General features: G+C 35.8%; 1 protein-coding gene across 2 annotated transcripts in view; it reads left to right on the top strand.

Moving 5' to 3' along the window:
• Nucleotides 1-16,944, top strand: part of LOC145667436 (facilitated trehalose transporter Tret1-like) — a 77,113-nt gene extending 60,169 nt beyond the window's left edge. For both annotated transcript variants that reach the window (XM_081734916.1, XM_081734917.1), the window contains 2 exons: nt 8,194-8,329; nt 15,024-16,944. In XM_081734916.1, the coding sequence (XP_081591042.1) occupies nt 8,194-8,329; nt 15,024-16,291 (1,404 nt within the window). In that variant the 3' untranslated portion in view covers nt 16,292-16,944. The remainder of the gene's footprint in view (nt 1-8,193; nt 8,330-15,023) is intronic.
• Nucleotides 16,945-17,825: the final 881 nt, after the last annotated feature.

Here is a 17,825-nt window from a genome sequence, read left to right as displayed (position 1 = left end):
GTGGGTTTCTCGGGGTTCTCCGTTTCCTACCACTTTCTTCGTTCCACTATTTCGTTAATTGTCATCATCACCGTCTCCTTTAGCCTAGCCGGCATAACCGTGGGACGTAGAAATTTAAGATTTCATTAGTTTTTTTTTGTTTAGAACTTAATGCCAACGCACCACTTTTCAATAACAAGAGTATACAAGACGTGAAGTCATAGGACAACCTGAACCCCATATTCTCTAGTGAGAATCTAAGCGAAAGGAAGTATGGTAGATTATACTGTGTATTGTGTTTCACTACGCATTTATGAATTAAAGCTGAGTCCAGGTCTTTCGGATTTAGTTTGTATGTATATGAGGGGTTGATTTGGGCAGGGGTTCATGTAACAAATTTAAAATTTTCAGGAAAGGTTCTCCATAGATCTTACTAATAGTTAATCATAAATTTATATGGAAGAACCGCAAACAATCTGATGTACAGAATACTACTTACTTCTGTAAAACATGACACAAAAACTAAAAAGACAAACGATCTATTCTGCAAGGTTTCAGACTGGTTACAATGAGCCGTTATCCAAATCAACCCATAATATGTATGAACAAGGCCGTATTTGCGCATGGGGCTAAATGGTTGATGGCCCAGGGCAGTAAGTTTCGATGGGCATTGAATTTGTTTGCCGAACCAGATTTGTCTTGTATTCTAGCTAAGGAAATTTCGGAAATTTATTATGGATGTGCATATTTGTATGACATGAAATTTTAACATTTGTAAATATCCAATGTACAAAAACCTGTTTGTCAGGAAGAAGTAATTAGCATTTTATTTATGAATTTATATTTATTACTAGCTGAAATACACCGTCTTCGCTGGGAGGGAATTGGTTTATGTTTATATGCGCCTCTTCTTCCACAGGATACTCATTTCAACGAAAGTGTAATGATAAAAATCGGTAATATCGTCTCCCCCTTTCCAACTTACTATCACTTCGCATTCCTTCGGTATTGCCGCCCCTACACCTTCGTTGAAAATGAAGGAATGAGTTATATAGATGTCGAAGAACAGCACCTTGGGCAATCCTGCACCAGCTGACATGCACGGGAAGAATATGTTTTAATGCAATTTGAAAATAATAAAAAAACGTGTTAAATAAATAACGAAAGGTAACGTGTCTCTCTTTCTGTGCCACCTGGCTTACATGGGCAGAATAAGATTTATGTAATTTTTCAAAATAAAGAAATGAGAGAAATAAATAACAAGAAGCTCCTTCAGCATTCCGTCTCCATGCCTTTGTTAAAAGTAAAGGAATGAGGGAAATAAATATCGAAGAGCAACACCTTCGGCGTTGCCATCTCTGTTGATTCGCAGGTCAACTGACATACACGGAAAGAAATAAAGTTAAAGAGCAATGCCTATGAGCGAAATAACGAACAAAAGCGCATACAAGAACGAGTGAAATAAATAACAGAGGGCAAGACCTCCGGCGTTGCCCATGTCAATTCTCGGGCAACGCCGAGCAAAATGAACAGAGTAAAACTCAATTGTGTGAGGGTGAGGTTATTGTGAATGTGCTTGTCACATTAATTATAGACGATGATAGCACAGATAATGTGTACATTGAAAGTGATTTCGATGATGATCCAGCGTTACCAGAAGAAACGACGCTGCCACCAGAATAAAGTTCACCAATCATTGAACACCACGAAAACGGTAGTTCGTCATATGCTCCAGCACCACCAAAGAAAATGTGCACAAAATTACGGGACTATTTACGAGGATTAGTCACAGATCCAATTCATGGGTCAAACAAATAATAATACTTTCGTGCAAGATTGCACATAAAGTTAGTATGAAAGTCGATGTTGATGCCGCAGCTGTTCAAATAACCGCCGCAGAGTTTAATAAAATTAAGTCTTTCATTAGAAAGCACGCGTTGATTCCAGAGCAGATCAGTCCAGATTTGATAAAGAGTTACGTTCAGCTAGAACTCGTGCTATTAAGGGCAGCGAGACAGTTTGGTGCCATGGATTCAATCGCCGCCACAACGCATTCGTATATGACTATACCAATGATTGGAATAATGGCACACTGCTTCCACACATGTACGTTCTTGTTTCGGAGCCCAGTAGTCACGTTGCAGCGAGCATGGCCACTGAATTCTCTAATGTGAAAGCATATGCAAATAGAGCAGCGAGTATGACCAAACTGGATTTGCATATCTTTTTGGAGGAAGTCTTGTGGCCCGATTTACCGAGTAAGGATTGTGTTTTCCTTTTGATTGACAACTAGGCAGCAAACGAGGATGATTATTTTTATAATGCGACAATTCCTTATGATATTGAGTTCTCTAAGAAACTGATGCTTGCGAAATGCACAAGTCTTGTCCAACCTGCTGATGTGTTCTTTTTTTTTTTTTTTTTTTTTTGTCCATTCATAAACATGGTTAAATTCATCACCGATACATTGGTCTTATTATCTAGCATTAAAGTGTGGCAACGCGAGACTTTTCTCCGCCTTCAGTCGTTTGTTCATTACTAGTCTTCCAGAAGACGACTAAAAAATTTGATACGCTTTGCATTCTTCAAATGTGGCTATTCTAGTGAATATCCTGAGCCACCCAAACACCTTCCGAGTATTGTTTCGAATGCTGTAGGGACGAGTCTTGAGAGTTTCCTTTCGTCCGATGTGTTCACTTAGAGAAATGTTTGTGTGTTGACCACTCATTCATTATTCACTGTCATTAAGCTGCAGCTAAACTTCAACAGGTGGGTATTATTCTCTAATTGTCTTCCCTCGCGTGCTATGTTCATGCACAAATATAATCCGCCCTTGTCACACATGTGTAATCAGTCTTTCCTATTGTCTTTTGCGTTACTTATGCATTTTTCTGGTGGCCGAATTGCTAGTTTATTGTGCTATTTCTGACATATCAACTTTCTGCTGCATTGGCAACACTACGTTACAGATAACACTACGGTCTTTCATAGTTCGTGCTGTCCTTCTTATTGTTGTTAGGTTAGTTTTGATTTGCTTACTTTCACTTTTTGTAAGATATTCCGCTTCCCCTTCATTACCACGTTTCTCTCATTTCAGCGACATTCAAAGTTTTCTCTTCCATAGTTCCTAGCTCTCCATAGCAGCTTAAATGTTGGTGATGTCCATTTCTTTTCATGCTCAATCAGACGCCATATGTTTGCATCGGATTTGCTCCACAACCATATGGACTTTCACTCTTGAGTCCAGGATTATAATATTGTTAGATGATATTTCCTTATGTCAGCTTGCTGAATCAACTACATTGAGTTTATGTATGGTAATTTTTCGTTAGTCCCTGTGCGGATTCTTGCAATTATAATATATGTGAGCCGTGTTTCGTTAGAAGTGACAGTGGTTTCAGTGTATGCCTTGATGGAAAACAAAAATCAGAGAAGCTACGAGGAACTTTTCAATGTTTTGACTAAGAAGTGTATAGAATACATTAGTTTTTCCCTAATGTAGACAAAGTGATATTTGATTTTGAACTAACTGCAATGCACATAATAAAGACTATTCTGGGGAAGGACGTTACCTTGCAAAGAGTGTTTTTACCACTATGTCGAATTGCATGGCTTAAGATCTATTTCCTTCTTTCATAAAACATTGTCAGAGACGACTATTTCAAACAGTTTTGCTGCCAGATTGAATCAGCACAGAATATGTAAAAAATTAGATACAATATGTACGTGAAATTATTCCACAAGAAAACACTGAAGTACTGGACTATTTTGATTTTACTTTTGTTAATGAAAATTTCCAAGTCCAAACTGAAAGAAATAAGAAAGAAATAAAAAAGAAGAAAAAACCTCACTAGTCCTAGGACATGCCAAAAGGCAGAATACTTAATAATAATAATAATAATAATAATAATAATAATAATAATAATAATAATAATAATAATAATAATAATAATAACTAACTAACTAACTAACTAACTAACTCTATGGCCTATGGAACCTGGAGGTTCAATGCCGTGTTCACAAAAGCTCTCCACTGACTTCTATTCTTAGCTAATTGGATCCAGTTTCTACTTTGTATTCCTATCTCTGCGAGATCCATCTTAATATTATCCTCCCATCTGCGCCTAGGTCTTCCTAATGGTCGTTTTCCTATGGGTCTACCAGTCAAGACTTTGAAAGCGTTTCTACTTTCTTCCATTCTAGCTACATGACCTGCCCACCTAAGCCTCCTAGACTTGACGACCCTAACAATGTTGGGTAAACCGTATAAACTATGTAGTTCCTCGTTATGAAGCTTCCGCCATTCCCCATTCTCGTTCCTCTTGGGTCCGAATATTCTTCTCAGGATCCTGTTCTCAAATACTTTCAGTCTATGTTCTTCCCTCAGAGTAAGCGACCATTTTTCGCAACCATACAGAACAACAGGCATGATTATCGTTTTATATATTTTAAGCTTCAAATTCCTCGACAGAATTCGCGACGACAAGAGATTTTGAACCGAATAGTAACACGAATTCCCTGCTTTTAGTCGACATTTAATTTCTTCGTGAATATGATTTTCGTCTGTTAATATTGATCCTAAATATTTGAAAGTATTCACTTTATCAAAAGTATTATTTAATATTTTAACGCCTCCACAATTTGCCGTATTACGGTCCCGACCCACTTCCATGTATTTAGTTTTCTCTGCATTTACTTCTAAACCCATGTCCCTGCAAGCGTTTAATAATATCTCTGCATTTATTTCTACTGTTCTCCTATCATCCCCTATTAAATTTACATCATCAGCATATGCCATAACCTGGTGAATACCGTTCAACTCTAGGCCCTGGTTGCTATCTTTGATTTTCCTTATGGCGTATTCCAGCACAAAGTTAAATAATAAGGGCGACAACGCATCTCCTTGTTTCAGGCCATTTTCGACGTGGAAGCTCGTAGACAAAAATTTTCCTACCCGGACTTTACTTTGGGATTCACTTAAACATATCTTAATTAATCTAATTAGCTTTCTCGGTATTCCAAGCTCTGTAAGAACGTTGTATAATGTTTCTCTCCTAACCGAGTCGTAAGCCTTTCTAAAATCAATAAATAGTTGATGTACCGGGGTATTGTATTCCCACTTCTTTTCGAGTATTTGGTCGATAGTTGATCGATTTCGTCTAAATCCGCACTGATAATCTCCAATAATTTCATCTGCGTATGGGGTCAATCTTGCTAACAGAATATTTGAAAGGATTTTATAGGATGTTGACAGAAGAGAAATGCCTCGATAATTATTACAGTCAGTTTTGTCGCCTTTCTTGTGAATTGGAACAATGATTGACTCTTTCCACTCTTGTGGCAATTCTTCCTTGTTCCAGATAAGGAGAATGAGTTTGTGTATCTTGTTCCACAATTTTTCGCCTTCAGCTAAAATTAACTCAGCCGGAATTTCATCTACACCCGGAGATTTGTGTTTCTTTAATTTCTTTATAGCGGCTTCCACTTCTATTCGATTGGGTTCTGGAATATACGGTTCTGCGGTGTGTATCTCCTTTTCTCCACGCACATTAGTTTTTGGCTGCGTGTTCAGCAAATCGTCAAAGAAATCTTTCCATCTATTTAAGAGGCTATCCGTATCAGTGAGAACTGTTCCGTCAGATTTCTTTAATATATAAGCACGAGGTTGATAGCCTTTCTTAAATTCGCTGATCCCCTTATACATGTCCCGAACATTTTTATTTTTACTATTATCTTCGAGTTCCTTAATTTTAGCTTTCAAAAAATCCCGTTTCTTTGTTCTAAAAGTTTTGGAAGTTTCCCGCCTGATATCTGCGAAATTTTGTGTAGTTATTTCATTCGGATTTTGTAGCCACCGTAATTTTGCCTGTTTTCTCTTCTCTACTAGTTTAATGCATTCTTGGTCGAACCATGGTTTGTTCCTACGTATTTCCGCGTGTCCCAATTTTTCTATTGCTGAACTTTTAATGCTATCTCTAATTTCAATCCAAGTATCCTCAACACTAGTGCACTCCGAGTCTTCTAAAACCGAGAATCTATTCGAAACTTCAATCTGGTATTCCTCTCTTACCTGGCTCTCTTCTAATTTCTTTAAATTAAATCTCTCCGTTTTCGGACATTGAGTATTACATTTATTCAACGATAATCTCTCCCGTATTATCGCTGCTACCAGGTAGTGATCAGTGTCACAATCAGCCCCTCTAAACGACCGGACGTCAATTATGCTAGATTGTCTTCTTCTATCTACTAAAACGTGATCAATTTGATTATGTGTTTTTCCGTCTGGTGATGTCCAAGTGTATTTATGAACGTCGTGATGTGAGAATTTTGTACTCTTCACGATTAGGTTTTTGGATGTTGCAAAGTTCACGAGTCTAACACCGTTGTCATTACTTTCCTTATGCAAACTTTCGTTCCCTATAATCGGTTTGAAAATATCCTCTCGTCCTACCTTCGCATTGAAATCCCCTAATAGAATCTTCATATGGTATCGCGGGAGTTGGTCAAATATCCGTTCCACTTCTTCGTAAAAACTATCTTTTATATCGTCACCCTTATCTTCAGTTGGAGCATGTACATTTAAAACAACAATATCACACCACCGTCCCTTAAGAGTAATAAAAGAAAGTCTGTCAGTAACAAATTCAACCCGTTTAATTGCTGGTAATATTCGTTTGTGAACGAAAAACCCTGTTCCTAACTGGTGATTTTTATTTCCTTCCCCGTAAAAGAACGTAAAATTTCCGGAATTCTCAGATCCATTTCCTTCCCACCTAACTTCCTGAACTCCTACTAAGTCCATCCTGTATTTCTCTAACTCACTCGTTACAGATTTTAACGCATAATAATATAACAATAAAGCGTACCGGAGATTTAAAAATAATAGAAGAAATTATGATGAGAAGGTTGCTCGACGGATACCCCAATCAACGCTCCGATTTGTGATTTTGTTTTAATATTCTTATCTCATCAAAATTTATGTTCACTTCTTAACATAATTTTCCCTATTCTTTTCTTAACATACTATTAAATATTTAATTCTTTTGTTTAATATATTACAATTCTCTCTGTTCTTTTCAATTCTGCATATTACTATTGTATATATATTGCAGAGTTACAGTGTTTCTACGGAGCATTTTCTCCGGCGTCATTTTTCCCGCTGATTACCAAAATGGAGGGCCATTTTCTTCGAAGACATTTTTCCTGACTCTCTTTTTCCGGAGATATTTTTTACAAATCCCTATCAAAATATGAACTTGATAAAGTGATTGTAAATGCAAGGAAAAAGTATTTATCAACGTTTAGAGATACGCAAGTCAGTATACAATATACTCCCATAATAAATATGGTTTAAATGTTGTTATGTCCAAGGATCTCATAAATAGAGGATCTGCCCTTACAATAAAATCTTGAAGCCATACGTCACAGTTTCGCCACCCCTACTCTGCCCACTCCGCCCAATGGGATCGCAATGTTTTGAGCCAAGAAACATGGCGGAAACGAAAGTAGCCAATCAGACGATGTCGGAAACGAGAGTAGCCAATCAGACGTGCCGATGCTCGGTTGTTTTTTGGTTTCATTATTTAATAGGATGAAGATATATATGGGGCAGATCCTCTATTTTATAAGGTCCTTGGTTATATCACACTTTCTGTAGACATCTTCCGACAGATCCTAACGTGAAGGACTCTGATAGCTTCTGGATGAAATTACGAAATAAAATAAAGTCGCAAATTTTCTACATAAATGTACTAAACAACAAGAGACGAGAGTCTTCAAGAATCGAGAATTCCTTATTTCGTGTCTCGTCTTGTCTCGTGAGAAACATTATTTACATTATTTATACTTCGTACAAATTTTCAAATACTGCATGAATCGAGCATGTTGATGGCAAGTTATGAAATGTGACGCGGTTCAGTGCACTTTTTTTAAAATTCATTTCGGGCATATATAATCTGTAACATCTCTATCCAAAACTCCTTTCAGAGCTCAATAGGGGCTATATTCATGTCCAGATATTGTAAATGGCGCTTACGATGTTAAATTAAAAACAATGTTAACTTTTCCATGTAATTAAGCGTACCGTATAAATATAATGCCTCTTTTTCTCACAACTTTGCTAATTAAATTTGATTCTCTTCCGCTCTGAATTCCCCATAGGTCAGAATGAAATTTTTACGTGTTTTAAACTATGAAATTTGTTTCCATTTTCAGATATTCGCTACGGCTGTTCTTAATCTCATAATGATCACATATGGAATGGCTGTGGCACAACCAACCATTGTTATACCTGCTCTTAAGTCAAATACCAGTGCCTTCCACATCACCGATGAACAGGAATCTTGGTTTGGTGAGTTGATGTTGATATTATTATTATTATTATTATTATTATTATTATTATTATTATTATTATTATTATTATTATTATTATTATTGTCTTATTATAACATATATAATTTTACAAATTTATGATTCTTAATTTATTTCCACTCATCCCACTTTAGTAAAAGAGACGATTTCAAATTTGGAGTTGATAACTCTATCATATAATTGGCTGGTGTGATTGAAATGTCCATTGATATGCCACTTTCAAAGGATAAAAGGATGAAAACTACAACAGCTGGTAAGTCAATCATTGCTTAGCCAATGATTGGATTTCGTGACAGAAAAAAATCTGAAGTCTCTGATGCAAATAAATCCTCAACTGTGCTTTCCATCGTCTGGCCATCAAAGACGTTCTCCAATGCCAAGAATTGATCGAGGTGATAGTCGATGGAAGATACGTCACGAGAATATGGTGTGTAAGAAAAGATTTCACAGGGAGTCTGCACCGTCCTTTGAACAACATGTGGGTCTTCATTGTCATGAAACATGAGGACGGCATGTTGACTATTGCTAGATATAGCGGACAAGTTTGCAGTACATTTAATGGAATTCAGTATTGTAACAATCCTCAATGATGATTTCGCTTCGACAAAGAAAGACGTAATGGATACTACCCATAATTAACGACCATCCCGGGAGAAACATCTTCTGCAGATAAAGCGGTGGTTTTGGAAACCGTTTTGATTCAACTACTGCCCTGATTGTTTACAATTGTTGTAAAAAATTCGTTTTCATCAGAATTGACGATTCGATACAGGAAGCCTTTCAGGTTATTTTATACACTGAGAACTGTATACCACCAAACAGCGATCACTAATGGTCGGTATCTACTCGTGTGAAGCCAATAAATCCAACGTTTTCACATTACTGATTGCGCAGATGCTGTGAATGTTAGTGGTGTTGTGTATGCAGTTGCACGAACACTTTTCCGGTTTTAGGGAAATGCAAGAAGCGAAAAGTCAGATATTTTTGGGATACGAGAGGTAAAATGAGAAGTCAGATGCTTACGCCTAGGCTTGGGTGAGAAATCTTGCAAGACTACTCACGTTCTCGCAGAATTATACGCCCATGAATGAACATACCCAACGTCTTTACTTTGTGGAATTACTTGATGTGAGTGGTGTTTGAAGATATATTCAATCTCATATTTGGAAACAGTAGCTGATCCAAATTATGAACCAGAAAATGTAGTTGTTGAAAGCGACCTCACGAATTTTGTTTCACCATTTGAATCCATCAATGAAGATACCAGGACTAAAATCTTTAAATAAAATATTATTATCTTGCTTCAGCAACATTCAGAAGATAGTGATGAAAATATTGCAAAGAAATAATTCTAACACTTCGTTTACTATAAATGGATGACCGATCATTAACGGTACATTTCATTGTTTCCCTAATAACGCGCCTATGGAATAGACTTCGAAGTTCAAGAGACTACTGTGGATAATGTAGCTACAAACTCTACTTTTATACAAGAACTGAAACTCCCGCTACCCAGCTTCAACACTGAAAACCATCATTTTAGATCAATGACTTATGTACTGAACCTCGCGGTGCAAGATTTGCAGAGAACTTTCGATCTTCAAAACAACAAAGAAGATGATGAAAGTTCAACTTAAAATGGAGAATGACATCGAAAGTGGTTCAGAGTATAGTGGAGTAGACATGGAAGAAAAGAATTGTCTAGAGAAAATAAGGATGCTTTCCGAAAGACATAGATGAGGAACAATGGTGAATTTTTGAGGAGGTTCAGAAATGCCTAAAATGTTAAGGAAGTATCTGAAATATTAGGAAGATATAAATATGTAACACTTCCATCTGTTATTGTAAGTGTAAATATGTTACTTGGCAAAATAGAACAGACGATGATGAACTTAGATAACAAAACGGGAGAACTTCTACAAATGAAACAAGTTTGTTTGCTCTTCAAAGTGCTAGGAACCAAACTATTAAACACTACTGATTCACCAACTGTATTGGTATAAGTTGGAAACTTTTGGGCTTACGTTCTGGGGTGGTGATTGAAAAATCAATCGTTGTCAGTTTTCATGGAATTTTTAAGAAGCATAAGATTAAGAAAGAGGCTAAAATGCCACAGAACTCAGCATCATTATCAGACGACAACGTTGAGAAAGAATTTAATATGAACATTTGTTCAGAACATTAGAGAAAAAGGAAGACGACGAGTCCGATGAGTTGAAGAGTTACATTTTACTTCCTAGATGTGATGGCCAAGAAGATATTCTAAAATGGTGGCAACCCCATGAGTATGCCTTTCTAATACTGACTTTAATTACAAGGATCTGTTCAGCCCAACAGCTACCTCAATTCCCGGTGAAAGATTGTTGTCTATGGCTGAATTTCTGATGAGGAAACACAAAAATAGATTGTGGTGAATTGCCTCAGAGTCTTCGGTGCATAAATTCTTGCTTACAAGCTGAGATAAAATTTGAAACCATCTAATATTGAGGTTAATGTTAAACAGTTGTTTGTTTATTTAAATACTTTTAGTACTTCAATTGGGGACTCGGGTGCAAATACAGATAAGTCCAACTAAGCTGCTTCTTGTTCCAAACACTGCTGTGGAGCTGCTATCAGCTACACATTTCTCATTCAGGTGAGTCTCCATAGGTGAGATTTTTTACACAGACAGGTGCATAATTTTGTATAGTGGATATTTAACTCATTCTTGTCAATTCTGACGAACTGAAATTATCCTGTTACAGCGTCAAAGACCTCAATTTATGGACACGTTTATATTTTTTGTCAATTGAGTCGAAACGAAATTTTCGCTGAACATTACCTTGCGTAGCTATTATGTTAAAGGGTTGTACTAACGTGTGAGAGAAACTAAATGGTGAAAAAGTTTTTTGTATCAATGTCGTAGTAGGAAAAAGACACAATTTAATCCAGTTTCTTTGGCAAATATACAGGACTATGAGGCAAACGGATATCAATATCGTGTGTGAGAAAGAAATGATGATTTGAGAGATGGAGGGACTTCATGATGTCTTAGATTTTCATTATGTAATTTGTGCTTTTCTAACATGTGTAATTTGTGTACATATTTTCGTGGTACTTATGTCTTATTTTTTAATTGATGTAGTTTTATGCTTTGTACTTCTTATGAGTTATATATTTTATGTAGTTTATGCCTTTAACATAGAGATAATTTCTTACTTTAAAGTTCTTAATGAAATGATGACCAATTTTTGTTATGTTGTCCACAAGTCGCTACCAGATGCCAGTGAAGGGTTATCATGTCTTTCAAATTGGTTAATAGATGGGTCACATTTAATTTTTTCAATGTGTAGTATAAAAAGTAAGTGTTTACTGTTTCTTCTTTATTTTACTATTTTATTCTGCATGTACACTCATGTCCAAAATGATTGTCGCATATCTACAACTGTCTTCTTGTAGGAATATAATTTGATAATGATTTTGCAGAGTACTTTTAATACTGATATCATGTGTATAATCGGGAAATGTATATTTGTGGTAAATTTCATAGGAAAAGAATTATAAATACGAAAATGAGAATGAATAAAACAAAATGTTGCTAAATGGACAAGAAAGTTTTATTTTCGTTTTATTGTTCTTAATTATTGCTCTTTTAACATGAAATTTGCCATATGCATGTCTTTGTAGATTATGCACATACTAACATTATAAGAAATACCGGGCGAATTCGTTATCAAATTACATTCTTTCAACAACATATTTTTAGACATGCGACAATAATTTGGGACATGAGTGTACATCAAACAATGGTGGTGTTAAAACAACTGAGTTTTAACACAGGTCTAGTGGTCCCAGCATGACTACTACTTTAGTGTATTACTTCAACACAAATACTCCAGTGATGCGGTTAACACAGGCCTAGTGTTACAAAGTCAGCGCTGAACGATATGAAAATAACTCCTGAAGCAGGTGTTACAGAAGTAGGCGTTTCAACGAAGGAACGCGGAATTATCATAGAAACAACAATACGGTGATCTTTCTATATACACTACATGTTGTTAATAACAACCCAGGTAACATGCTGAACTCAAACCATTGATATATTAAATATTAATATTTATTCATTCGTAATCAGCGAAAGCTTTGATTTGCTAAGAATAACAACTTAACATAGGAATCACTGCCAACTCAAAGTCTTGTATTAGATAGATATACCTATACTGTAATTTTTAAGCTTGCACGTGGTCTATTGATTTTTATACTAGGTTTTCTTTTCTGAACAAAGTTTTATGCTGTACTTCTATCTATGCTTTTTTAAGAGAAGAAACCCGCGTAAACTTCCATCTCTCTTCCTGAATACTAATTACAAGCGAATTTATGAAAATAAACGTTTACGTTTTCAGGTCCATAGTTTCGTCTACACCTCGGAGAAACTTTCCTGAAAGAAATTGATAACTTCGTACATAGCATTTCTGATCTATTAACATCAAGTATTTGCAAATACATTACACGAATTTTCAAACACGACTTTTGATAATTCTAAATTTAACATTCCATAGCACAAATTCTTAAGCAGTAGAATAACATGATGATATATTATGAAAGCATGTTGAAAAGTGATGCCTCCTACTTTTTTAAAGTGGAAACAGTTCAAAAAGAAATGCATTTACATCACTAGAACTTTAATTTAAAGAGCACAATGACTCTTTTCCACATAGTCGTCCTGCCAAAGTGTGACGTGTTTCATAATCTATTCGTCGTAAAATCATTCATCTTGAAGACAGACTCATAGTCTGACTTCCTGCTTCACTGCATCTTTAGAATCACAGAAATCCTCTCAGGTGCCCTTTAAGTTTCAGGAAAAGATAAAAATATGATGGAGTCAGATCTGTACAGTATGCAGGATGAGATAGCAGTGAAACGAAGGTGCTGCATATTTTCAATTGTAATTGCACTATTGTTAGGGTGGGCATTCTCGTGCTGACTGAAGGGATCCATTTGTAGAACTCGTAGACAGCAATTCCATGTGTATTATACCATCAACATCCTGGAAGACTGCCAACATGATTTCGTCTCCCGATGACACAACCTTAAAGTTATACGGTGCAGGCGATACTCCATAGAGATGCTCTCGTTTTCAAACTAGAAATGATGTACCTAAGTTTCATCACCTGTGACAATGTTCAAAAGCTTATTTTATTACCTTCACATTCATGGCGCTGAAGGAAGTGTTTTCAGATGTCCATTCTATTATGTTTCATGTCAGAAGTCAGTTTTCAAGACACCCAACGTACACAAACTTTCCTGTATCTCAGACCTAGTATTATTACCTGAACTCGCTTCCGTGATGTCACACTTCTCAGGAAACTGTGCCTGTGTGATACGCCAGTTCTCTCGAATTAATTCATCAACACGATTGCGACTGTGTGATATGATGTTGGTTCATTCATTGCAGTACGTGGTCAGCCAAGGTAAGTTTCGTTCCTGTGGGTTTCTGCACGAGCACAAACAACCCAATATCTTACCGTATTGATATCTGTACAGTCCTCCCCGTAAACAGCTATCATTCTCCTATGTATTTCAATGGATACACATCTTCTGTTGTGAGAAATTTGATCACCGTACACTGCTTCAGCTGCAACGATATAGTATTGTTATTTACCACATTGTTTCTTACTAAGGAACCTGGACTCCAGTGGTGATCTGATCAGTTTGAAAACTGCAACATATCAAGAGAAAAGTGTCTATAATACTCAAAAGTGTAATTAATATAGAAATTAAATAAGATGTATTACTTTTCAGCATTGCTCCATAGCTTACAAGGGACATCACCCAATTGTCCGACTCCGATTTCAATGAAATTTTTCTAGCTGATAGAGGACATATATGTATTATTTGTGATAACAGAAATTTTTGCCATGGTGTATGTTTTCTATTTTTTTATAATTTTTAAGAGTTGTGATGTGGTTATTAGAGATTACTGCAGAAGTCCCTGACTAACCTTTGTAAACGAAGCGTTAATGGAAGAACAACCATGTAGATACATATAAGGCCTAGGGGGAAGTTGTATGGTAGGTATGACCTTGACGGCACCCATCTTGAAATCCGCCATTTTGAATTAAGGTCAAGTTTTTTAAATTGGAATAGGGTAATATGATACATAATTTCGGACTAGAATTTAATCAGGAAGACAATGGTGAAACTAGTTTTGAGATATACTCATTTGGGGAAAAGTTACAGGCATTTAATTGTTCACTTACTACGTGCGAAAGTCCCTTACCTCCGCTTCTAACCCGCGTATTAATGATAATAAGTGGATAATAGCTTCGGTAATACATGTTATGCCTTCTAGCTAGAAAAATTTCATTGAAATCGGAGCCGGACAATTGAGTGATGTCCCTTGTTAGGAATATTCTATTAAACAATCGCATTATAACACCAATTGATCTTCATAACGATTGAGAGTCGTTTGATACATTTCTCGCTTCCGAAATCTCCACGTACATTATTATATCAAATAAATATAATTAAAAGTGTATCATATTACAACAGTCTCAGATGAGTGTTATTTCATTGACTTTATTGATCTGCGATGCACATTATTTGAAAGTTTTTCATATTAATGTTCTATATATTTATTCTTTGGTATTGTATTATGAAAATTTTACCCTGTTTACATTACTGTTCTTTTGCAGGCAGTATAAGCCACATATGCGTACCTATTGGATGCCTTTTATCAGGGCTATTACTGGATTGGTTTGGAAAGAAGCAGATGATGATAATGGTGTGCGTGCCTTTCATAGTATCATGTATTTTGTATTATCTAGCCCATTCAGTGTGGATGTTATACATGTGTGCAGTGCTAGTTGGGCTAGCGGGAGGTCTAATGGAAGCTCCGACTTTAACGTACATTGGGGAAATCACATTACCATCCATTCGAGGACCATTGTCTATTTTTTCGAGCATCACTGTGCCACTTGGAATTGTGTTGACTTTTATACTTAGTTTGTTTATGGAATGGAGGGCAGTTGCTATTACCTATATGTGTGTACCAATTGTGACGTTTGTTTTACTTTTCTTCATCCCTGAGTCTCCATATTGGCTTCTCTCGAAAGGTCGGAAAGCTGATGCAGAGAAGTCCTTGTGTTGGTTAAGAGGTTTTGTCAAACCAAGAGAAGTGCAACTAGAGTTGTCTCAAATGAGCAGTTTCGTGCAAGTGCTACATTCTCAGGAAACATTCTGTGAAAATATTAAGATGGCATGCAACCGTGACTTCTTGCGTCCATTTTTCATGGTTTCATTTTTCTTTATGTTTCAAAATGGTTCAGGAATATTTGCCATTAGACCTTTTATCATAGATATTTTAGATAATTTGGGAACTCCGATTGAAAAGTTTACTGCCAACATGATCTTCAATTTGGTATATCTAGGAGGAGGATTGTTGTGCGTGTTTCTGGTAAAGATAACTGGCAAAAGAAAACTGTCAATAATGTCGTGTCTTTTAGTTAGTCTTTGTTCACTGGCTTTGGGAACCTTTGCGTATTTTAGGGTCTCATTTGACTATGACAGTCCCATCATTCCATTAATGTTACTGCTGGGGCTGTATTTCTTTGCTAGTCTTGGAATAGGGTCTATCCCATGGTCACTTCTAAGCGAAGCATTCCCTATTAGGTTAAGAGGTATCGGGAGTGGTACATGCGCTTCGTTAGCGTACGTTGGAAACTTTGTGATGACGAAGACGTTTATTAATATGCGAGAAACCTTGGACTTGTACGGAACTTTCTTAGTGTACAGTGGAATCACATTCATTGGAATGTGGTATTTGTTTTTCTTTCTTATAGAAACTGAAGGGCATACATTAGAAGAAATCGAGATGTACTTTAGTGCAGACAGTGAAGAGATACCACCTCTGTCTGTTCTCGATGTTCAATATTCGTCAGAGGATGATGTGTCTGACACGTAAGATCTTCTATAATAAACGTATAAATATATACAAGAAAAACAGTGTACTCCGCGACCCATTTTACGGAATGAGTGAATGAAGTTTAATGAAGTTTTAGCTGAATGTTTTTATGACAATGTGCTGGGAGGACGTAAAGCGACTTGGAGAGCGCCATGGCATTTGGCTCAATAAAAAAAGCGCTGCTGAAGAGTAATAAAAGTAAATAATCACTTCATGAACTTCATTTCCAGTAAATAACATATCCATGAAGTTTTCAACGAATATTCATGTTTTCTCCCGCTTAATCATTATTTTGTAATTATTGGATAGCATTTCTCATTTCTTCTTTAGCCTAAAGAGTGTAAATTTTGGACATAATGAGAGAAAATTTAACTTCTCAGAAAGTAAACCAAAATAGAATATAACCATAATGTCTTGCCATGACTTAGTTCTTTTAATTATTCAAATGGATACAGATAGATGTTTAATCACGAAGTTAAATTGTCTATGAAATGCAGTTTGTACAAATATGATGCCATCTACTGCAATAGTTGCAATTAATTGTGTGATTATCAAAATTATAAATTTAATGGATTTAGGGCATTGCAACCAGGTTATTTGAGATCATTCGCGATTAATAGTATAAATACGTATATAATGTAACGAATCAGTTACAATAATGAGGTTAATTTGAAATATATATATATATATATATATATATATATATATATATATATATATATATATATATATATATATATATATATATATATATATATATATATATATATAGGAGTTTACAAGCAACTTCACTATGCACTCGACACAGTTTTATTGATAGAATCTCATAACTGTTTTAAATAAAAGTATTATAAGTAAAGTTTTATCTTAATAGAATATGTGATAGATATTTGTACGAGGTTGTCATCTTGCAACATTATTCACTCATCGGCAGGACAGATTTTATTTTTGGTTTAGCAACTTAATTTCGTCAAGGCTTCATAAGGAAGAATAATGTCTGTGATATCGACTTAAGCTATATTTCATGCTGTTTTTTCCCTAACTTCATAACTAAGAATTGCAGTATGTGTTTGTGTATGTATGATTTCCCACTAAGTGCATAGCTCCTCTGTATGTACTTTCGTCAATAACTTTGTAAAGAATTGTCCACATTGAGTATAATTTTCTTTCGCAATAGTTTTGTTAAGAATCTATATATTTTACTCTAAAATCGGATTGAATTAGACGTAGTTCAGGTATGCCTATTTTCAGCCACTATTAAACTATCAGCTCTTGTGTGTATCTTCCGTAATTCTAATTTTTTTCCATCCATCATTCCAACTTCCTTATTTCCAGTTTTCATGCATTCCTAAACCACATGGAAAAGAATCTATCAAGCCTACCCTTTCTGTATTGACCCATTAGGCATTGTAACTATAATAAGAAATGGGCTTCGGAAAGAACATACATATAGTCTTTGATTTAGAAAAGCTTATAATTTTCTGTGTGACTTCAAAAACTGTAGTTAGATTTCAATTCGACCCCATGTTACGGC

Source organism: Thermobia domestica, chromosome 13 (genome assembly GCF_964235325.1).
Source record: "Thermobia domestica chromosome 13, izTheDome1.hap1.1, whole genome shotgun sequence".
Lineage (NCBI taxonomy): Eukaryota > Metazoa > Arthropoda > Insecta > Zygentoma > Lepismatidae > Thermobia > Thermobia domestica.
The sequence above is the reverse complement of the archived record's forward strand: the minus strand, read 5'-3'. Positions and strand labels throughout refer to the sequence as shown.